Source organism: Rana temporaria, chromosome 9, assembly GCF_905171775.1.
Source record: "Rana temporaria chromosome 9, aRanTem1.1, whole genome shotgun sequence".
Classification (NCBI taxonomy): domain Eukaryota; kingdom Metazoa; phylum Chordata; class Amphibia; order Anura; family Ranidae; genus Rana; species Rana temporaria.
In genome coordinates this window covers 117,369,509-117,393,956 of record NC_053497.1, presented here as the reverse complement: position 1 = coordinate 117,393,956, position 24,448 = coordinate 117,369,509, and the positions used below count along the sequence as shown (strand labels likewise).

Sequence of the window (24,448 nt, the reverse complement as noted above, 5' to 3'; positions counted from 1 at the left end):
CACAGCTCCTTTCTCTATCTGCAAAGTAGAGAGTGTCCTGACCCTCCTGCTCGCCCCCTCAAGAGGCTTTTGTCCACACCAGAAAGAAGCCTCATTACTGCGTGTAGTTACAGACAGAAGAACAAGAAGTGAGTATTTCTCAGAAGAAATAAGTACATTTAAAAGCAAAATCAAAGGATGAGGTAAGTGGAGGAGGACTGCACTAAGGTAAAGGAAGCTATTTAGGGAAAAACATTTTTTCCTTTACAACCCCTTTATGGCTGAGAAGGGGTGAATAGCTGGATTGCTCTGATGTGAAAGTCAGGATCGTTACTGTTCAAGCAGGAGTTGAGTGCCATATATTTATATATGGGCAGCCATAGTCTTTGGAATGTGGATGGAAAGGCAGTTAATTCGAGGATAAACACGACAGCTCAGAACTTTAATAGTATAATTTGTTAGCTGTGTGTAAAAAAAACTACCTCCTGACCCCTACCCCCAGGTTTGCCATTTGTGTAACCAGCTTTACAACATTCTGGTTGTGCATTCTTCTTTTAGACCAACAGTTCTGTAGTGCTAGAGCCTACCTAATAACGCTGTTTAATTGATATTCAGTTAGGTAGGCTTATACTTATACTATAACAAGTTGGTACAATACATCTAAATGAGATTGTAGATTCAAAATGTGTGGCAACCATTAGATATTCAGCCGGGCATCAAGGTGTAGATGGCAGTAACCCAAACTCACTATTCAGAATTAATCTTTTATTGACTTGACTGTTCTAAAATAGTGAAGGTTAAAGCGGAGGTTCACCCTTAGAGAGCACATTTTCCCCTTAGATTCCTGCTCGTTTTGTCTGGGGGAATCGGCTAGTTGTTTTAAAATATGATCCGTACTTACCGTTTACGAGATGCATCTTCTCCGTCGCTTCCGGGTATGGGCTGCGGGAATGGGCGTTCCTTCTTGATTGACAGTCTTCCGACAGGCTTCCGACGGTCGCATCCATCGCGTCACGATTTTCCGAAAGAAGCCGAACGTCGGTGCTCAGGCGCAGTATAGAGCCGCACCGACGTTCGGCTTCTTTCGGCTACGAGTGACGCGATGGATGCGACCGTCGGAAGCCTCTCGGAAGACTGTCAATCAAGAAGGAACGCCCGCTCCCGAAGACCCATACCCGGAAGCGGCGGAGAATATGCATCTCGAAAACGGGTAAGTACTGCTCATATTTTAAAACAAATAGCCGATTCCCCTAGACCAAACGAGCATCCATCTGAGGGCAAAAGGGCAAAAATTAAATAAATGGGTGAACTCCCGCTTTAATATGTTATTTATAAAGTGAAAACAGAAATAAATTGCTGTTCTCTGTATAAACCACTTATTACTTTTTTGTTATTTTAGAGCAGTTCCCTAATTTCTTTTCCAATATTTTTATTGAATTTAAAAAAAAAAAGGGAAGGAATACAATAGAAAGACAGGCATGATCTGTCAATGCAATAAAATTCAAGTTACAGGTACAAGTCATTGAAGACACGACAGTATAACCAACATATAACATTTTCCCGGATTTATACCTCAAAACTGTCACTAGACATAGATAAAAGGGGCTAAATCGGGACCACTACAGGGCCTCTCAACTGAGAGTCCAACTGACCTCAAGGACCCGTCACTCGGCAAAATAAGAAAAATGTATATTAACGACAAAATAATAAAAAAAAAAAAACCACAAAAGGAGAAAGAAAGGAAAAGACTAGAAGAGAAAAGGGAAGGAAGGAAGGGGGGAGCACTCCAATCTCAAGGGGCAATTCTCCAATAGCAATCTATATCTCACGTAGTCGTGAGATAGTCGATCCAAGGGTCCCAAACTCTATGAAACTCATCAACCTTGTCCGCCAGGATAGCAGATAACCTCTCATTCACCATTATCCAAGACAATTTGTTCTTCAGCAAATAGAAAGGAACAGTAGGAGACCTCCAGGACTTCGCTATAGAAATCCTAGCCGCTGAAAATATGTAAGCTATCAGCTTTTACGTGCATTTTGGTGCTTCATCGACTGGACGTCCCAACAGTGCACTCAGAGGCGACTTACGGAGATTGAGCAGTTCCTTAATTTTAATAATGAGTTGGCCTCCCCTTTGCAGAAATAGGCTTGGTTCTTAAGTGGTTAATGGCATCCCAGTCTTAGTCTGTAGAGTTCAATATTGAGTTGGCCCATCCTTTGTAGCTATAAATGCTTCAACTCTTCTGGGAAGGCTGTCCACAAGGTTTAAGAGTGTGTCTATGGGAATGTTTAACCATTCTTCCAGAAGCAAATTTTTGAGGTCTGGCACTGATATTGGACGAGAAGGTCTCCGCTCTTATTCATCCCAATGGTGTTCTATCAAGTTGAGGTCAGGACTCTGTGCAGACCAGTCAAGTTTCTCCACCCCAAACTCTCTTAACCATGTCTTTATGGACTTTGCTTTGTGCATTGGTGTGCAGTCATGTTGGAACAGGAAGGGGCCATCCCCAAACTGTTCCCACAAAGTTGGGAGCATGAAATTGTCCAAAATGTCTTTGTATGCTGATTCCTTAAGAGTTCCCTTCACTGGAACTAAGGGGCCAAGTCCAACCTCTAAAAAACAACCCCACACTGTAATCCCCCTCCACCAAATGATCTGCACCAGTGCACAAAGCAAGGTCCATAAAGTTATGGGTGAGCGAGTTTGGGGTGGAGGAACTTGACTGGCCTGCACAGAGTCCTGACCTAAACCCGCTAGAACACCTTTGGGAAGAATTAAAGTGGAGCCTGTGAGCTAGGCCTTCTCGTCCACATAAGTGCCTGATCTCACAAACTGTCCCATATACACACTCCTAAACCTTGTGGACAGCCTTCCCAGAAAAGTTAAAGCTGCAAAGGGTGGGCCAACTCCATATTGAACCCTACGGACAAAGACTGGGATGGCAATAAAGTTCATGTGAGTGTAAAGGTAGGCGTCCCAATACTTTTTGGGAAAATAGTATATATGCTAGTGCCTTCCCTTTTAGGACAGGGGGGCTCAGCCCGTGGAGCCCTCTGATGTTGCCCACGACCTCAAACCAGGGAAGATCATGCCCTCACTCTGGGATGGCGGGTCAGCAAGCCCAGATCGTGATCAAGGTGTTGCCGACCCGTCATCCCATAGCATCAGAGTGCATGGCACTGGCGCCGGCAGCAGCGGAAGGAGCAGGGGCTGCATAAAGCCGATTCTTCACCTGTAGCATGGGCTTCGTCCCAAGTGAAGTGATACCAGGTGCATTTCACCTCGGACCTTTCTATCAACCTGGAGAGTGCTGCTAGCAGAAGGTGTAAGAGGAAAAGATCAGTGTATTAAAATTCACAAACACTGCACTTTTGCAATGGGCATATTAGCACTTAGAAAAAAAGGGTCATAGGGCTGCTTTGACACTGATTCGCAGGTGCAGCGCAGCGAATGCAGGAGTTTCGGTAGTCTTTCAGAAAGTGAACCACACCCACAAGATATAATGGAAGTCTATGGCTCAGTGCAGCTAATACCTTTTTTCACTTCTGGGTGGTCAGGGGCTGTAGTGAGGGGGATCAGGGCCTATAGTCGAGGGCCATGGGCTGTAGTGGGGGGGGGGGGGTCAGGGAGTGAAGTTTGTAGTACTGTACAGTAATCCACTTATGTTTAGGCAGCAACTCTGGGCTGGCTGGTAGGCAACTCTGGGCCTCTTCACTGGCGTCAAATCCAGGGGATAGCTCCGCCTCTTCCAAGCCATACTGCGACTGCGCGGGATGTCTGTACTTGTGAGGTACTTTATGTACACTCGCGGGTATGTCCATACTCGCATGTGTGCGTAAAGTGAGTGTACGTAAAGCGGGGTATGCCTGGAGTTTTCTTCCCCCTCTAGTATTGGCTTTATCTCCATTGCCCTTGACTATAACACAAAGCTGCATTCTGGATATATTAGAATCACACATTGTTCTAAGTCCTATTACACAATTAGTCACACAAAAGGAAGAAAGATTGACAAAGCAGTGTATTTAGTATTTTTGGGTGGGAGAAGGAATAAAATCTGATACTCTAAAGGTGGGAAACCCTTTAAATTAATTTACGGTAACTCAGTAATCCTGACTACATATGATTTATGCATGCACTTCTGTTTCTACGAGCATCTTCAGTAAAAACTTATAAATAGAGCAGTGATAATGTCCAAAGAGGGTAACACAGGGATACTTGCCATGCTTTGGTTCACTGAAGTCAGGTCAGTTTCTCATTTCTTATTGGCTGTTCTTGGTAGCTGCCATTTTGCATGCCATCCTTGTGTTTTCTTTTTGTTTATTTTCACAGTAGAATACTAAACTTGCTTTTTTGTTTTCTACTTCTCTTCTGTACCTTTTGGCTTACCCGTGTTTCTGCTCCTCTATATGGCAGGGGGCTTGTCGTACGGTAAGTCTGACACTTCTTCCCAGCTTTTCCTTATTGGTAAGAATATGACCTCCATCTGAACAGACTAGTCGCCTGAATGTCTAAGCCTCTTTCTTAGTGGCTGAACAGGAAAAAGTGTGGACAGTCCCTATTTGCTCTATTCTTGTTCTGGGTCAGTGACTCAGAAGATACTGAATCTGGAGACAGCCAGGCAGCTAGCATTTTTATAAGAAGATGGGACATAAGCAGTGTGCATATTTCTCTCAAAACAGGTTTCTTTTCACACAAACGTAACCCTTTTCTGACTAGGGGTCACTAAAACCTGGAAGCTAAGACCAAATCAATCAGTGTCCACATGTCTGTTCTCTTATGCCTCCGTAACTAATGTGTCTACCTGAATCATTGTTAAATTTAAAATGACACAAAACTCTGGTTTAAAAAGGTAAAATTCTATTCCCGTATGTATTCCTAAAGCAGAACGTCAGAAGTTCCCCTTTTCCTCCTCATCCCCCTTCCTCTTCTACCTTTTTTAGATGTGTTTTTATTTTTATTTTATTCATTTCTTGGTGTGGGTACCTATTCACCCCCCCCCCCCCACTTCCTGGCTGCAACCTCCTGGAACATGTCACAAGTCCCAGGAGGCTGCGGGGCCACTTCACAAAGCACAATGTGGAAAGCTGGCTGTGAAACACCAGGAAGTCACAACTGGCTTCCCACATCCAAGATGGCGGCACCAGCCACAGCACTGGTTCTCCAGACTGGTAAGCGCATATTTATTAAAAGTTAGCAGCTACAGTATTTGTAGCTGCTGACTTAAAAAAAAAAATTCCTGGGTGAAGATGGGTTTGCTACTGTGGTCTGACTTTGTTTTAGAGGGTGGCTACTTTTGTACTCCATGGACTGACTGTATATCCCCCTCTCTTGCTCACTCCCACTCGCTGAAGTTTAGGGGAAATGGAGAGGTTCAGAAACTCATGGAGGACATTACAAGGTGGCAGGATAACACCATAAGAAACAATTTCATGAAACATAAAGAACAGCGCCATTAAGCAGTGTATGCGCGTGGATTATTTTGGAAAATTAGGATATTGTTTAGTGCAAAGCAATTCTAAAGGTTTTTTGTGGCTTTTGTTTTTTTATTAACACACATATCATACTTGCATTGCACAGAGCCCCAATTCTCCTCTTCTCGGGTCCCCCACTGGCCCCTCCTGGGCACAGAGTGTCGCCCAGCATAGCAAGCTGCTTGCTATGGGGGCACTCGTGCATGCTCATTCTTGAGCCGTCTCTGTGTGTTCATAAGACACACAGAGTGCGGCTCGGCCCCACCCCTGCTCCCTTCTCACTGGTTGTGATTGACAGCAGCCCGAGCCAATGGCTCTCACTACTGTCTCTAAGCCAATAATATTTATTTTTTCGGTCAGATTTTCGTCTGAATAGCCCCAATGAGGGCTAAGCAGGTGGGTCTGTGTTATAAACAAATATGTAAATGCTCTGATTGGCTTTGTGGAATAAACTGCATGATACAGGAACAAGTGGGAAGTGTAAGGATTAACAAACTGTAATTTACTGACCATTTTGTCCTCTCTCCAGGTGGCTGCGTGCCTATGAGAACACCTCATCATTCCACTTCAGCAATTATTTTGTGGGTTTTCTGTCAGAAGTGACGACGGTCCTGTCTGGAGCTGGCTTCACCGAGGAGAAAGATCACGTTCATTGGTGAGAGTTGCTTTCTGTGTATATGGGAACCTTTTATTTATTTTGTCTATTGTCCATCTCCTTCATTGTTGGTTGCCATCTTCTCCCCAGCCCACACAGAATGAAATAACAAGTTTAATGCTCTCTTCCCCAACAGCATGTACCGAATTTGCGTCCACCTGCCTACACGCTTATCATCATGCTTAAAGCCAGCCATAGAAATTTCAAATTGTGTATGGGCAGGCTGACTGTACCCAAGTTGACCGATTTTAATCAACTTGGGTACAACAAGCCTTCTGGATTTTTTACTTATTTATTTATTATTGCTAGCGGCTGTTATAACCACTAGCAATAAGGACTGTGTTCGCTGGGAGAACACAATGGCTGTGCGAGAGGGATTCCCCTGCCAACACTGTCTGTGTTGATGGGGGAATCAATGGAATTTCTTTCCTGTAACCAAGAGAATTTGCTCCCTAGGTGGCCAGCCTTAGTGCACCAAAAACAGCATGATGATCACAGGCAGAAAATTGGGAACATTGCATGCACATTTTTTAATGATCTGTGGTCAGTGCAAGCCTGTCCACCTGGATAAAAGAACACTGTAAGGAATTGAGCCTATATGTCACTGAAAAAGAGAAATGTATAAAACATATTGGAAATTGATCATATATCTAATCAAAATGTTAGCATGCCACTTCTCTGTTTTTTGTTTTTCATTTATAAGCCAAAGTGCTAAATTTACAATTGGACAGATGTACTGTTTCTAATAAGTGCTCTCTGCCTGTCCCAGGGACTTGGCTGTATCGCGTCCTCTGAATGTAGAGATTCCTCGCTCCATGGTTGATGTGGTGACAAGCTGGAACTTGCCTATGTCTCGCTGGCTACACACATGTAAGTCTTTTAGAAGCCTATTTGGATAGGGCCCCACTGTTCTCCCTGCCTAGAATTAGACACTCAGGGATGCCATCCTGCCAGAAATGTGCTTATATTTTTGTCAGTCAGTACCTTTTTGGTTTCAAGCAGGGTGTAGCACTACAATAATAGTGCTTGCATGTAGCTTTAGATGCCTTCTGCAGCACCGTGGATGACCCAAGCCCTGGAAAGCTATTTAAATTTATCTCTTCAGTGGCAGGATCATCTCCCATTTTTTTCCCCTCTTCCCGATCCATTACCTTTTAAAAGGTGACCTTTCTGGCCACTAGAATAGTGCATTAGGCAGGTGAACGCTTTACTTTAAAAGGATATTGGATGTCACAATGGAATTCAGGGAGCCTGGGATGCTGGAGAAGGCATCTAAGGCCTCGTACACACACACGGTTTTCTCGGCAAGAAAACTGCTGGCAGAGCATTTTGCCGAGAAAAACGTGCGTATGTATGGTTTGTCGTCGAGAAAACTGCCGGGAATCTCAACGAGAAAAATAGAGAACCTGCTCTCTATATTCTCGTCGGGATTCTCGGCAGGAAACCCGAGCGTGTGTATACTTGCCTGCCTCCATGGAAACCCACTCATGATCGATGAGACTTTGGCGCATGTGCAGTAGCTTCCAAGGCATAGTGTAGGGTGTAGCAAGATGGCGGCGATGGCATTGAATTTGACGAGCGCATGCTCGTCGTAGTCGATGACATCACCGTGTTCTTGCCATTCAAAAGAACGGCGGTTCTTTTGAATGGTGTGTGTGTGTACACTCCGAAAGCTTGTCAGGAAAACCAAGGTTTTTTTTCCTGACGAGATTCCCGGCCATGTGTACAGGGCTTCAGGCTGGGTTGACACTTGTGCAAATTGGATGCGGGTATCCAGTTTGCATGACAGCCGGTTCACACAGCTCGGGGGGGGCGACCGCACAGCAGAAGGTTTCTGTGCGTCTTTGGCTCTGTTTCAGGTCCGAATTCAGGCAAAAAGTTGGACCTGAAACGGAGAATATGGAAGCTCTGGACCCCCTGCTGCGAGCTGCTCTGCACATAGTGTGAACCCAACCTAAAAGTACATGCAGTCATAGTCCTTCTCATTCTCATGGTAGGCTGCTGTCTGCTTAGTGGACAAATTTACTTTAAAATACTTGGTTGAATGTATCGGTCCTTTCTGATCCCTTTTTTTTTTTTTCAGATGTCTTTAAAAATGCCATGAAACTCGGAACTTTCCAAGCCATTATTGTGACATATGCAGCAAGTGCTTTATTACATGTGAGTGACTTAAATTTGCACATAGGTCACAGCAGAAAAAATCAGGACAGCAGTACAGTGTATTGGAGGAGAAGGGGGTTAGTTGACAGAAGGAGCAGAGTATTTCAGGAGGGAAGAGTTATGTCCTGTACACACGATCGGGCTTTAGCCCCACCAAACTCACATCGAAATTCCGAAGGAAAAACTCTGATGGGCATACACACGATCGGAATTTCCAATGGAAAAAGTCCATCTGACTTTTACCATCGGAATTTCTGATCGTGTGTACGAGGCATTAGAGGAAGAAGAATCCTTCAACAGCACAAAATATTTCTAGAGAGATATAAGTAGCGACATGAGCAAAATCATCAGTTAAAAGGAGGAAGGGGTAGAGACTTCTAGCAGCCTAGAGTACTGTATTTATTGGCGTATAACACTCACCTTTTTACCCTAAAAAAAGAGGGTAAACTGTGCCTGTGTGTTATACGCAGGGGGCTGTGGAAAGTTTTTTCCTGAAACTTCCCTCTTAAAGTTAGGGTGCGTGTTATATGCCTGTGCGTGTTATGCGCCGATAAATACGGTATATAAAGCATATCTAAACCCCAAAACAAAAATTCAATATATATTGCAGCCTACCGGTCCTTAAGTGTGATGGCTGCATTGGGTTTCTTTTTTTCAGGCTAACAATAGTTTTTAATGTGAACTGAAAGGAAAGCATAAACATCCTTGTCTTTCCTGTGTAAACTACTAGTCTCATCGATCCATCAGGAAATGGAGACAAACAAAGGTAGGTAAACGTGTTTGAAGTTCAGCCTGTTAGTCTAAAAATCAACAAATGACAATAAAAGGAAAAAAGCCTGAAAGAAACTAATGCAGCCACTGTATCTAAGGACTGCATTATATATATTTTTGGGTTTAGATACGATTTTAGGAAGACAATAGTTAGATAGCAGAAGGAGTAGAGTTCTTCAGCAGTACAGAGTATTTCAGGAGAGGAAGGTTATATAGCAGCAGCATCATGAAACAAACTCATAATTACAATTTGCTGTTATTAGGGAATTCAATCTTACTACATTTACTATATTTATGTGTTTTTTGTTTTTTTTTAGGGACTCAGTTTCCATCTGGCAGCTGTGCTTTTATCTTTGGGATTCCTAACGTATGTGGAACACGGTGAGTCGATAATTCTCATAGCCAGTTTTGAATCCTTTACACACATCTCGGAATTTAGCCTGCTAATGGAGAAACAAAGGGACTTCTGAAAATGCTAGTTGTATGGCTGTTACTGATCTTCTGTGTTCAGTACACAGAATTTATATATATATATATATATATATATATATATATATATATATATATAACACTAGCATTTATTGGTAAATATAATTGTCAAGCTTTATGCTAAGGATTAGGCTGGAAATTTAGACAGAAAGATCTCTGAAAATAAGCATAGTGGCTTCAAACCTATTGATAGATAAGACAATCCAAAAGTGACAGGTGCTCTTTTAATGAATGACTGTTGTTTTTGTTTCAGTACTGAGGAAGAAACTAGCAGATATCTTCAGTGCCTGCATCCTTTCCAAGAAATGTTCACCTAACTGTGCCCACCGCAACAAGAAGGTGAGACTACATTATGCAACTTGGCACCCACTCTGGTATGCCTTCTGTGAGTGAGTTTGTTCATGTTACCACTACATCTATGGAGACAGTTCACCATAATCTTCCTTTCTTCCTACAGAGCATCTTTGTCTACCTGATAAACATTCTGTTCGGTGCTCTGGCCTTATTTCACCTGACATACCTTGGCTCCCTGTTTGACACGGATTCTGAAGATGCCAGTGAGGAGGAGGTATAGCTTCAGCAAAGTTTTTTTTGTGCTCAGTAAATTGCGTATGTGAATGCTCTGTAAAGGAAAGCATACCTGGTATTCTTGCCAGAAAACCTGCCTGGATGTCACTGCCATTTATAAGATGACAAAACTAATACAGTGCCATTGAAAGGGCAATGAGCATTGTCATTTTAGCATCAGCTGGTAAACATAGTGGAGCGACATGCAGCGAGCATACCCCACCAGAAATGCCAGGGACCCCAGCACAATGTTCCCTGACAACTTAAAGCGGATGTAAAAAAATATATATTTTGTGAAATAGAAAACAGGTTAGACTTAGCCACTCTGCGCAATCGTATTGCACAAAGTGGCCCAATCCTCCGCTTCTGGGGTCCCCCGCTGGCACCCTTTGCTCTTCCTCTTCTCGGTGCGCCACCATAGGAGTAGGGGTGCAACGGATCAAAAAACTCACGGATCGGATCGATCCTCGGATCAGGAGTCACGGATCGGATCATTTTCGGATCAGCAAAAAAAAAAAAAAGGGTCAGTTTTTTCATTGGTCCAAAAAAAAAAATTATATATATATATATATATATATATATAAATTTTTTTTTTTTTTTTGGACCAATGAAAAAACGGACCCTTTTTTTTTTTTTTTTTTTTGCTGATCCGAAAAAATAGCACAATAGCAATTCACAGGGGTGGATTAAAGAGGAAGCAGGTGAGGCTGTTTGGGACTTAAAGTACAATCTTGATGTTTTTACAGCAAAAAAAAAAAAAAAAAAATTATATATATATATATATATATATATATATATATTATATATATATATATATATATATATATATATATATATATATATTTTTTTTTTTTGCTGTAAAAACATCAAGATTGTACTTTAAGTCCCAAACAGCCTCACCTGCTTCCTCTTTAATCCACCCCTGTGAATTGCTATTGTGCTCTTTTTTCCCCCTTTCCCCCCCCTCCTCACTGCTAACATTCCCATTCAGCTTGCTAGAGCCCAGTGCACAGCGTGACACGCCTCCCCGGGGAGGCGTGTCACGCTGGGCTCTGGCAAGCAGACTGGCCGCCGCTCCGGAGCTAGGCCGAAGCCGGGGACTTTCCTAGGCCTAGGCTCCGGAGCGCTCCGCGGATCGCGGGGTGTGCCGATCCGAACGGGGTGGCCCGTTCGGATCACGGATCGGTGACGATCCGTTACACCCCTACATAGGAGGCCTCTTCCTATAGTGGCACACCTACGGGCTCGCTGCTAGAGCTGGGCTTTGTGCATCTTTCTGCTCGCTGAATATTATTGAAGGCAGCAGGAGCCAATGGCTCCTGTTGCTGCCTGTGAGAGAGAGGAGACTGCCGCTGTAAATAGGCACAGTGCTGGATTTATGAAGGGTTTAGGTAAGTATTTTGGAGGGGGGGGTTGATACCAATACTAGGACATTTTTTCACCTTAATGCATGGAATACATTAATGCAGAAGTACAGCCAAACTGCAGGAGTGCAGTTCATTGTGACCTGTTTTTAGCAGACAGCCCACTGTTGGCCGACGTCACAGAGCCGGTCCGGGCTTGGGAAAGATTGTGACCATGTGGTCGGGAATCGCCCACATGCCTGGACTGGCACCCGGCTCAGCGAGCCACTGAGAGGATGAGCCGGAAGCTACCACCCAATTTACAGCCCAGCGCTCCAGTGAGCGTGGGGGGGGGGGGACAGGGCAGAGAGGCGGTGACCGACACTGCCTTTCTGCTCAAAGAGCTCTAAGAACCGAGCGATCAGTGGTGATCGCTCGGTTCTCAGCCCTAGAGCCAGCAGGGACGGATGCACCATCAGACTGATGCTGCATCCACCTAGGTAAGTATGATTTAAAAAAAAAAAAAATTCCCATACTTCTCTTTTGAGGTAAAAAAATGTTTGCAGACATTTCACCTTTAAACTTTACACCTATTTAAAGCGAGTGGGAAGAGAGACAATTTTTCTCATGGCATCAGGTACCAGACTGCGCATTAGTTGCTCTCCAGTTTCGAAGAAAATTACAAAATGTGTTTAAAGCCAGTTCCACCCAAAGCTATTGATTCAAGTTTAGGATGGGTAAAAAGAAAACCTACTGGCTTTTAAAGAAAGCCTGCCCTAAGAAAAACACGAATGCTTCAGAATTTGCTTCTAAAAATACAAATTCCTTTGTTATCAGATTGTTGAAGTTGCTTTTAATACTTTCAAAGCCACTGACTGCAAACAAGCATGCTCATTAGAAGCTTTGACCTTACTGTCGCCATGCTTGTTCTTAACTAGTGACTCCAAAAGCATTGGCAGGGACAGCCAGTGAATTGGCATTTTTAGAAGGAGGCTTGCAATGGCGGCTATACATATCTCTCTCTCTCTCTCTCTCTCTCTCTCTCTCTCTCTCTCTCTCTCTCTCTCTCTCTCTCTCTCTCTCTCTCTCTCTCTCTCTCTCTCTCTCTCTCTCTCTCTCTCTCTCTCTCTCTCTCTCTCTCTCTCTCTCTCTCTCTCTCTCTCTCTCTCTCTCTCTCTCTCTCTCTCTCTCTCTCTCTCTCTCTCTCTCATATATATATAATCTCTTTTGTGGCCCCAACGAATCCCTGAGCACCACTCAGGACTAAGGATGAGCTTGGGTGTGTTATTTGGATATACCACGGTATATAACACGGAACCTTCACTTTAGGAGGGAAGTTTCAGAAAAAAAATGTTTTTCAAAATAAAGAACTGTGAAGCAAAATAAGGGTCAGTGCCCCATCAATGCAGACTAATCAGTGCCCATCTGCAGCCTCACCATTGCAATGAATGCAGCCTCTCCTTTGCCATGAATGCAGCCTCTCCATTGCCATCAGTGCAGCCTGATCGATGCCCATCTCTGCAGCTTCAAAGGGGACGGGTGGGTGCGGGACGAGCGTCAACAGTTTACATTCAGGAGAATCTCCTGTTTACACAGCAGCCTCTTTAATACAATGTCCCGCCTCCTATTATAGACAGAGGAGTCGTCGTCCAATGGCAGCCCAGGAGATAGGACTTCCTATTAGATGATTACAGATGAGATTCTCCTGTATGTAGTTTTTACGGCACTCGTTCCCCCCCTTCATGTCCCCTCCGAGGCAGCGTTGATAAATACAGTATATATCTTGTGTGGCCTTGGGGACCGCAAAGGGTATATATATCCAAATTACCAGGGGGGCCACATTAACCACTTAAGGACCACCTCCTGCACATTTACGTCGGCAGAATGGCACGGCTGGGCACATGCACGTATAGGTACGTCCTGTGCTAGTACCCAGCCGTGGGTCGCGGCGCGCGCCCGCGACCCGGTCCGAAGCTCCGTGACCTCGGGACCCGATCGCCGCTGGAGTCCCGCGATCGGTCCCCGGAGCTGAAGAACGGGGACAGCTGTGTGTAAACACGTCTTCCCCGTTCTTCAATGTGGCGGTGTCATCGATCGTGTGATCCCTTTTATAAGGGGACACAATCCTCACACCTACAGCCACACCCCCCTACAGTTGTAAACACATATTAGGTCACACATAACCCCTTCAGCGCCCCCTATGGTTAACTCCCAAACTGCAATTGTCATTTTCACAATAAACAATGGATTTTAAATGCATTTTTTGCTGTGAAAATTACAATGGTCCCAAAAATGTGTCAAAATTGTCCGAAGTGTCCGCCATAATGTCGCAGTCACGAAAAAAATCGCCGTCATTAGTAGTAAAAAAAATAAATAAAATTAATAAAAATGCAATAAAACTATCCCCTATTTTGTAAACGCTATAAATTTTGCGCAAACCAACCGATAAACGGTTATTTGCGTTTTTTTTTTTTTGTTTTTGTCTTTTTAGCAAAAATAGGTAGAAGAATACGTATCGGCCTAAACGGAGAAAAAAAAAACATTTTTATTATAGCAAAAAGTAAAAAATATTGCATTTTTTTCAAAATTGTCACTCTATTTTTGTTTATAGCGCAAAAAAATAAAAACCCCAGAGATGATCAAATACCACCAAAAGAAAGTTCTATTTGTGGGAAAAAAAGGACGCCAAATTTTGTGTGGGAGCCACGTCCCACGACAGCGCAATTGTCAGTTAAAGCGACGCAGTCCCGAATCACAAAAAGGGGCAAGGTCCTTTAGCTGCATTTTGGTCCGGGTCTTAAGTGGTTAAACCAAAATGGGGGCCGCAATTGGCCCACGGGCCGGACTTTGGACATGCCTGCTCTAGCAACTCTACAGCAGCTCTATAGGCCCGTGGTGGCTCCATTTTGCAGTTCTTTGGATTAGTTAACTTCACTGAGCCTTGGGGGACACTATTCAGATACCGAAGCAGGGTGCTTTACAGGTCCAGGGCCATAGTAATTAGCTGATAGAGCCCTGTCCTTGGGGACCCCCCTGGGGGGTCCTAGGCCAACCAGGAGTGGGAAGCCAGGATGGAGCTTGTTCATAACATCCTGCTCCTGAAAGAAAATGATCTGCTCCAGTAAGTTTGGGCTAACAGCACCTCCCTTGACCTAGTGTGCTGTGCTCCAATCCCCTGGGGCCTAGTGAAGCACTGACTATGATATACATTTAACATAGGAAGGAACTTTGGGTGCACTTTTATATTGACATCTGATGCCCTTTATGTCATTTAGAAACTTCCTGTGTTTTCCTTGGGCCACAACTAGGGACTGCTATTGCGCTGTGTAAAGGCCGCATTCACACTGTAACGTGGCGTATTTCGGCGTATTTTGCCGCGACAAATTGCGGCGTATTTAACCCGCGATTTGCCGCGACAAAGCGGGTCTTTTTTTTTTTTTTTGACAACACATTGTTGTCTATGGCCGAACGCCAATGCCGTCTGAAAAAAAGGGTCCGGGACTTTTTTTCAGGCGGCAGGCGTTCGGCGTGAGATGTGAACCATCTCCATAGACACCAATGTGAAATCTCCCCTCCAGTGGCACGAGCGTCGGGCGTCTGGCGTGAAAACGCCTAGATGTGAATGGAGCCTAAGTCTTGGTATCATCAAGCTTACTGCTCATGCGCACACCATTTTCTTTATAATAATGGCAGAGGATCACTTCAGCACTGTTCCTAAAAATAAACAGCACAGTGATCTGAGAATGCAACCTGGGCTCCAAATGTTACAAGTGCTTGGCACAGGCGGCATTAACCCTTCCCACTCTGCACTAACTGTTGTAGCCCTCTGGGGACGCTGTAGCACTGCACATGGCTGATCTGAGGCTCAAAGGCACTGGGTTAAGGGGTCCTAGAGGCTTACAGTCATTTTTTGGGATACCTGAGGGGAGGGATAGTCTCTCCCCAAAAGACCACTCAGCCCTGACCTGTCTTCATTCTTACTCTTTTTAGCTTCCTCTAAGGTATCTGTTGTGCCCTCCAGCACAAACTCTTCCTCCTCCCTATCTAGATTTTCTATCATTTTCTGTCATCATATCTGACTTTTTTGGGAAGGCTAGCAGCACATATGGAGGCTGTAGACTGCAAGGGTTGCAAGTGGACCCCATCAGACTCTCCTCTTATAGCTTCCATGCTCCCTGCAGATGACAAAGAAGACAATCACTCCTAGTCTGCAAACTTAGGTCAGGATGAGAGTTTAGCTGCTGCAATCCAAGGGCCTTTTCACACAAGCAATTAGTCTGAATTTGTTTGTTTGTTTTTCAGACAGATCCAGACTGTATGTCTATGGACAGATGGATGCAAACTGACATATGTCCATTTTACATTTGCTTATATCCATGTATTTATATGTCTGCAGAAAAAAAAATTGATCTGAACGTATATAAAATTTACGTCCATTTATTTCATCCTTCTCAGGTCTTGAGCCTTAAAGCGGATGTGCGCTCAAAAAAAAATATTAAATGCCAGCAGCTACAAATACTGCAGCTGCTGACTTTTAATATTAGGACACTTACCTGTCCTGGAGTCCAGCGGCGTCCGCAGCAGAGGACGAGCGATCGCTCGTCACCCTGCTGCTCCCCCCTCCATCCACGGTGAGGGAACCAGGAAGTGAAGCGCTTCGGCTTCACTGCCCGGTTCCCTACGGCGCATGAGCGAGCCGCGCTGCGCCCGCCGATTGGCTCCCGCTGTGTGCTGGGAGCCGAGCACACAACGGGGGACAGACAGGATGTCAGAGAAAAACCCGTCTTTTGCCCGTGACGTGTGGCCGGAAGTGGGTGCAAATACCTGTCTTTAGACAGGTATCTGCACCCCCTTCCCCCCTGAAAGGTGTCAAATGTGACACCGGAGGGGGCCGATCAGCGCGACTTCACTTTAGGGTGGAGATCCGCTTTAAGTCAAATTGAGGGCACATTTCCATTGGAAGATGTGGACTTCCAACCCACCTAATCTGTGAACAAGCCTTTCTCCAAATGAGGGGTGTCGACATTTGTCACTGTTTCCAAGGTAAATTGAGTCATTCACTCCCATCTGGATCTGAAGACTCACAACTTTTTTCCTGCAAATCCAAAAGTTCTGCAAGGAATCAACCAGATCATTGCTTCCCTCCTTCTTGGGGACTTTCTGTTCTCTGGACATCAGGGATGCTCACTTACATTTTCCCACATCGTCAACACTACTTGCGTTTTGCTGTGAGCACTCAACATTACCAGTTTGTTGCCCATCTGTTTGGCATGTCCACAGCACCTCTGGTCTTTAGCAAAGTGCCGCCCCCCCCCCCCCCCCAGTCCTAGTTCTGCTTCGCTTTCAAGGTATTCATGATGTAGGATACAAGGATTATCTCCTGTTAAAGGACCAGTCTGCTCAGACCCTGTCACCCAATGTCCAACAGAGAGTGCAGGCTCTGCAGAGATATAGATGGTTCTTCATTTCCCAGAAGTCACCACTAAACCCTACTTACTGCTTAGAGTAGCTGAGCCTTGTATTGTATATAGTCCGTCCAGATTCCTTCTGCATCGTGTCCAATTCTTATCCCTCTGCTCACATTCTTGGACCCTTTGGTCTAAAAGCTTTCCATTAACTTTTTCTTGCACGAGACTTCTAAGTCAAATGTTTTAGATCACAGGGAGCTGCGGTGGCTCAACGCGATTGGCACTGCGCTGACAAGCCATTCACCTCTGCAGCTAGGGGTTCGGATCCCGGTCTCGGCTACATGTGAATTGAGTTTGGTGGTCTCAGCCCGGCTCCCGGTGGGTGTGCTATGCGAGGTAAGCTTGCGCTTAGTACGCCCACCCCCCTCCCACAAAAACCACCACACTTTCACGCACTCGAAATTGGGTTAACATCACGCACTTTGACCACGCGGTCTCTAAAAAGAGAGGCGAAGGACTAACGGGGCTGGTTGAGCGGGCTAATCCTCTCACTCCCTTATAGGGAGTCCCTCTGCCCCGTTGGGCTTCAAAGCGGAGCAGGTAGGGCGGGCTGTGTGGGAGGACCCCCTCACACACCTGCCATTGCCACCCGGGGCATGGAGAAAGGTGGCAGATTGCCTCTGGGGGAGGCCTGCCTACTCCCAACTCCTGCAGTCTGGCTCCTCTCTCGAGTACACGCACAAAATACACTTTAAAGAAAAAAAAAAATGTTTTAGATCACCCCATGCATCTGACCATCTAGGCCAGACTCTACCTTACATGGTAGATTTCTAGTCAGGCACTGGAGTCAGAAATATTTTTTCCTCCAATGACACGGAAGGTTCTCACAACAGATGGTGGCCTATCAGGCAAGGGATTCCTGAGTGCATTCTAGGTACAGGGGTTTGTATGAGAAAGCTTGGCTTTCTTTCAGCATCCTGGAACTTGGTGATTTGGTTGACCTCTCGATATTGTGGCCAGAATTCAATCAGACAATGACACAGCATTGGCCTACGTCAACTATCTAGGAAGCACCAGAAGTCGAGCTGCCCGAAAAGAGGCTTATGATTATGGTTTGGGCAGAACTATACAAATTTCACATTCTAAGTGTGGAGAATTGGCAGGTAGGTTTTCTCAGTCATCAGTGTCTTGCTTCATGGGAATGGTCTCCACTCCTGAAGGTGTTTCAAACCCTTTGCCACAAATGGGAGTCATTACCTGAAGATCTTCTTCTTGTGTCCAGGTTCAACTACAAAATGAATAGATTTGTTGCCAGATCCAGGGACTCTTGAGCCTTTCTGTTGGATACTCTGGTGACTTTGTGAGATCAATTCAGCCTGATCGACACCGTCCCTCCACCTTTCCGTTTCTACAACTCTTCCCCCATTGATCTTCATTACACCAAACTGGCCCAGGAGGGCATAGTACTCAGACATCCTCAAACTCCTGGCAGACTCTCCATGGGCACTCCTAGATCATCTGGACCTTCTGTTTCAAGGGCGTGTTCACTATTCTGCTTGCCAGTTGCTGTGTTTAACAATATGGCTTTTGAATTCCAGGCTCTGTAAATTGGGAGCAGAATCTGTTACCCCTACGCTTCTGAAAGCTAGATACTCAACTTCTTGCAGTCAGACATTGCATCTAGAAGGTCTATGTTGCGTGGTGCGAGCCCCGTACGCTGTCCTTCCTCCTGTCTAGTTTGGATCAGCATTTGGCCTTGCACAAAAGGGACAAATCTCAGCCCTAGCTTTCCTTATTCAAATACTGCCTGCCTCTCAACGCTTGGTGAGGACTTTTTTTTTGCAGGGTATTGCTTACATTGCCCTCCCAAAACCCCCCTATACACTCTAAAGCAGGGGTGGGCAATTATTTTTTCGATGGGGCCACATGAGAAACTAAAAATATTTTGGAGGGCCGGGCCAAAAGGCTAAACTCAATACTGCATAAAATCAATAATATTTCTTTATAAAAAGCAGTAAATATCATTGTTGGAAAACTGGTACGAGTACTTGTTATAGACATGGCACAGGAGGGGGACAGAGGCTGGGGACATGACACAGGAGGGGGACAGAGGCTGTGGACATGGCACAGGAGGGGGACAGAGGCTGTGGACATGGCACAGGAGGGGGACAGAGGCTGGGGACATGGCACAGGAGGGGGACAGAGGCTGGGGACATGACACAGGAGGGGGACAGAGGCTGGGGACATGACACAGGAGGGGGACAGAGGCTGGGGACATGGCACAGGAGGGGGACAGAGGCTGTGGACATGGCACAGGAGGGGGACAGAGGCTGGGGACATGACACAGGAGGGGGACAGAGGCTGGAGACATGACACAGGAGGGGGACAGAGGCTGGGGACATGACACAGGAGGGGGGCAGAGGCTGGGGACATGGCACAGGAGGGGGACAGAGGCTGGGGACATGGCACAGGAGGGGGACAGAGGCTGGGGACATGGCACAGGAGGGGGACAGAGGCTGGGGACATGACACAGGAGGGGGACAGAGGCTGGGGACATGACACAGGAGGGGGACAGAGGCTGGGGACATGACACAGGAGGGGGACAGAGGCTGTGGACATGGCACAGGAGGGGGACAGAGGCTGGGGACATGGCACAGGAGGGGGACAGAGGCTGGGGACATGACACAGGAGGGGGACAGAGGCTGGGGACATGACACAGGAGGGGGACAGAGGCTGGGGACATGACACAGGAGGGGGACAGAGGCTGGGGACATGACACAGGAGGGGGACAGAGGCTGGGGACATGACACAGGAGGGGGACAGACGCTGGGGACAGGCAGCCACTGTTTAATCAATAACAATTGATTAAACAGTGGCTGCATGTGATGGCACAGTGGCTGCGTGTGATGGCACAGTGGTTGCGTTTGATGGGCACAGTGGCGACAATTGATGGCACAGTGGCTGCGTGTGATGGGCACAGTGGCAACAATTGATGGCACAGTGACTGCGTGTGTTGGCACAGTGACTGCGTGTGTTGGCACAGTGACTGCGTGTGTTGGCACAGTGGCTGCATGTGATGGCACAGTGGCTGCGTTTGATGGGCACAGTGGCTGCGTGTGATTGGCACAGTGGCTGCGTTTGATGGGCAGAGTGGCTGCGTGTTATTGGCACAGTGGCTGCGTGTGATTGGCACAGTGGCTGCGTTTGATGGGCACAGTGGCTGCATGTGATTGGCACAGTGGCTGCGTGTGATTGGCACAGTGGCTGCGTGTGATTGGCACAGTGGCTGCGTGTGATTGGCACAGTGGCTGCATGTGATTGGCACAGTGGCTGTGTTTGGGAACCGTGGCAACAATTGATTGCACAGTGGCTGCGTGTGATTGGCACAGTGGCTGCGTTTGATGGGAACAGTGGCTGCGTGTGATTGGCACAGTGGCTGCGTGTGTTGGCACAAGTGGCTGCATGTGTTGGCACAAGTGGCTGCATGTGTTGGCACAGTGGCTGCGTGTGATTGGCACAGTGGCTACGTGTGATTGGCACAGTGGCTGCGTGTGATTGGCACAGTGGCGACAATTTATGGTGGCACAGTGGCTGCGTGTGTTGGCACAAGTGGCTGCATGTGTTGGCACAAGTGGCTGCATGTGTTGGCACAAGTGGCTGCGTGTGACCCCTCCCGGCCCTGCCTACTGTTATCACCGCGGCGGGGAACATTACAGACAGCGTTCGTTTGAACAGCTGTTTTCCCCGCTGCGCATAGACACTCCCCCTTGGACGGATCTGTCCAATCGCGAGCAAGGGGGAGTGTCTATGTGACTCCCCCTTGCTCGCGATTGGACAGATCCGTCCAAGGGGGAGTGTCTATGCCATAGACACTCCCCCTTGGACGGATCTGTCCAATCGCGAGCAAGGGGGAGTGTCTATGTGACTCCCCCTTGCTCGCGATTGGACAGATCCGTCCAAGGGGGAGTGTCTATGCGCGGCGGGGAAAACAGCTGTTCAAACGAACGCTGTCTAATGTTCCCCGCCGCGGTGATTAACGTGGCAGCGGCGGCGGTTTCGGCGGCGGGGGTGGGCCGGATTAAAAGGTCCGCCGGGCCGTAGTTTGCCCAGGTCTGCTCTTAAGCCACCCCAAAACCGAGACTGAAGGGATTATATAGGGGATGTCTTTTTTTTTTTTTGCCATTGTTCAGTTACCTGGGGGTAGCTGCATATAAGGCCCCTTTCACATTGAGGCGTGGAGCCGCGGTGACGGTATAGCCGCGCTATTTGTAGCGCCGCTATACTGACGTATTTACCGCGATATTCGGGCGCTAGCGGTGAGGTTTTAACCCCCGCTAGCGGCCGAAATAGGGCTGCGGGCGGTATTACCGCGGTTTTCCATTGATTTCAATGGGAAGGCGCGGTATAGGAGCGGTAAACACACCGCTCCTATACTGCTCCAAAGATGCGGCTAGCAGGACTTTTGGAGCGTTCCTGCTACCGCACCGCTTCAGTGTGAAAGCCTTCGGGGTTTCACATTAAAGCCTGCGGTATAGCAGCGCTATTTTTAGCGCTGTACCGCATGAAAAACGCCTCAATGTGAAAGGGGCCTAACTGCAAAATTGATTAAGACTACAGACTCTGTACTGTACTTCAAGAAAAAGTTTTTACAGGCAAGTCAAAAATCCGATTTATTTCTCTCAACACTGGTTTCATTTAAATGTATTTTCAGACTTGGTGAGATTTAAGACTGAGTCGTTTTTGTTAGGCTGCTTTTACATTGCAGCGTCGAGCCGCGGTGACGGTATAGCCGCGCTATTTGTAGCGCGGCTATACCATCGTGTTTACCGCGATATTCGGGCGCTAGCGGTGAGGTTTTAACCCCCGCTAGCGGCCGAAAAAGGGTTAATACCGCCCGCGTTGTGGACGGTATTACCGCAGTATTACCGCGCTTTCCCATTGATTTCAATGGGAAGGCGTGGTATAGGAGCAGTGAACACACCGCTCCTATACCGCGGTAAAGATGCGGCTAGCAGGACTTTTGGAGCGTTCATGCGGTATAGCAGCGCTATTTTTAGCGCTGTACCGCATGAAAAACACCCCAATGTGAAAGGGGCCTTAGAGATTTTTCATTTGTTTGGAGCGGTTTCATTATATTTCTGTATACATCAAAACTATGCTTTTTTCATTGGACCAGTGCTCTGCATTTTTCTGTATGAATATTCTTTTGTTTTTGTTAATCGTATCCTTATTTATTTATTTCCAGGGGTACGGAATGGCACACACCATTAGCAAGTGGTCAGACCTGGGCTGGGCTGGCCACTGGATGACTTTCGGCTCCTGGGTGTTTTATCGGCTGCTTGGCTGAGGGGAGGTCACAGTCATTGCTGGCTGTGTAATGTCCACCAGTGAAAACCACCTCCACCTCATGGGTGTGACCAACTTCTGCCATACATTATTGCAGAGCAAGCAAGGTAGCTGGGCAGAGCTGGCACACAGGGGAAGTTTATGGCTGGATGGTAAGTGATCAGGATATGAACTCTGGGACCATACTGAGAACACTCTGTGTGCCATTGACAGCTAACAGACTCTCAGCACCACTATTATATATATACACATTCTGCCTCCTGTGATAGCAACAGTTAGCTGACCATCACTAGGGGTGTCTGGAAAGATCATGACCTCTCTTACTTTCTGTGATTTTTGACAATAAAGTTGTTTTTGTACAGATTGTGTGCAATATTTTCATATACACTAGTGAACTTTTTGTTTAATTTTAAGGAAGTCTAAAAGCAATCGGTTATATATATATATATATATATATATATATATAAGGTTATCTATATATTTATTAAATCCCTGCTTATATGTATATTTTGTGATTATAAATGTACATAGTTGCCTGTTACAGATGCAGGCTGTGTGTCCTGTTAGTGCTGCACAGAGATTGTTCTGTACTGCTGCTTTCTCAGGTCAAGTCAGTGGGTCATCTCAGACCCATAAGAGTTTTAAGTACCGTATTTATCGCGGTATAACGCGCTCCCGCGTATACCGCGCACCCCTAAAGTTGCCCCCGAAATTCCTGTTAAAAAAAATGTTATATGATTTTATTACTTACAGTTTTGGTGTCTTCCCAGCGTCCATCGTCCGGTCCGGCGTCCGTCTGCGGCCTCGATGGTGTCCTCACGGCTTCCCCAGCGCGCGCCTCAAGTCGAGTCCCCACTTCCCGCGCTCAGTTCGAATGCCTCCGCCGACATATACCGAGTGCAGTACACTCGGGTACATTCGGCAAGACTCGGCTTCGCTTGCGCTCACGCTCTGTGACATTTATGCGTGAGCACGAGCGAAGCCGAGCCTAGCCGAATGTACCCGAGTGTACTGCACTCGGTATATGTCGGCGCAGGATTTCAAACTGAGCGCGGGAAGCGGCTATCGGCGTATATCGCGCACCCACGATTTTCCCCTTATTTTAAGGGGAAAATAGTGCGCGATATACGCCGATAAATACGGTACATCATAAAACTTCTTGGTGGCTTATCCTTTTAAATGATTTTCTTTTCAGCAAATCTGGACATTGTAAATAGGAGGCAAAGCTTTTATTGCTGCCTATTTTGGATAAAGTAAGCAATGGCCCTTCTTCAAGCCATCTAAAATCAAAAAACTGTCTGAAGCCAACAAAACCTTTGTATCAAACACAGACACCAATTGTTAGGCCTTATGCCCACAGGCGTTTTTACAGCTGCTTTTTAGGAGCGTTTTTTACAGCTTAAAAACGCCTCTCCATGTTAGTCTATGGCCTCATGCCCACACGTACGTTTTTGAGCTATAAGTGAAATAGGCATTTTTAAACTCCAAAAAAAAAAACAGGACCAGCGCAATCTGAGGCTCCAGCGCTAGAGCTGTAAAAATGCCAGACGCAGGTAAAAACTGTTAAATGCGGTTTAACGCTGTATACAGAGTGTTACGCCTTGTCAGGCGTTTCTCTGCCTCTATTCAAAATCAGTGGTTTTGAATAGAAGACGCACCAGAAGTCGGATCATGATGAGGATTTTAAGGGGAACCCCCACACCAAAAAAATAGTTCCGGGGTCCCCCCAAAATCCATACCAGACCCTTATCTGAGCACGCAGGTCAGTAAAGGGGGGGACAAGTGAGCGGCCACCCCTCCTGGACCATACCAGGCCACATGCCCTCAACATGGGGGGGTGGGTGCTTGTGCGCCCCCCCCCCCCCACCCCAAAGCACCTTGACCCCATGTTTGATGAGGACAAGGGTCTCTTCCCGACAACCCTGGCCGGTGGTTGTCAGGGTCTGTGGGCGGGGGCTTATCGGAATCTGAAGCCCCCTTTTAACAAGGGGGGGCCCCCAGATCCCGGCCCCCCACCCTATGTGAATGAGTATGAGGTACAGTGTACTACTACTTATTCACCAAAAAAGTCAAAAAAATAAACAGTACACAGGTTTTTAAAGTTTTTTATTAAGGCAGCTCCAGCGTCTCTTCCGATTTTCTTCTCCCTCTTCTGGCGACGTCTTGTCCCTCTCTAGTTCTTCTTCTCTCTGCCCTGTCTTCACTCTCCGCTGTCTTCTCGCTCTTTTGTCAGGTCTTCTCCCTCTGTTCTTCTTCTG

The 24,448-nt window shown here is 46.5% G+C and overlaps 1 protein-coding gene across 4 annotated transcripts in view; it reads left to right on the top strand.

The window, feature by feature from the left end:
• PORCN (porcupine O-acyltransferase) overlaps positions 1–22,553 on the top strand; it is a 52,376-nt gene extending 29,823 nt beyond the window's left edge. For 3 of the 4 annotated variants that reach the window (XM_040324237.1, XM_040324238.1, XM_040324236.1), the window contains 8 exons: positions 4,394–4,408; positions 5,981–6,106; positions 6,876–6,976; positions 8,190–8,266; positions 9,355–9,418; positions 9,780–9,865; positions 9,984–10,094; positions 22,090–22,553. In XM_040324237.1, coding sequence (XP_040180171.1) covers positions 4,394–4,408; positions 5,981–6,106; positions 6,876–6,976; positions 8,190–8,266; positions 9,355–9,418; positions 9,780–9,865; positions 9,984–10,094; positions 22,090–22,191 — 682 coding nt within the window. In that variant the 3' untranslated portion in view covers positions 22,192–22,553. The remainder of the gene's footprint in view (positions 1–4,393; positions 4,409–5,980; positions 6,107–6,875; positions 6,977–8,189; positions 8,267–9,354; positions 9,419–9,779; positions 9,866–9,983; positions 10,095–22,089) is intronic. The other variant, XM_040324239.1, reaches the window with a different exon arrangement.
• The last annotated feature ends 1,895 nt before the right edge of the window (positions 22,554–24,448 follow it).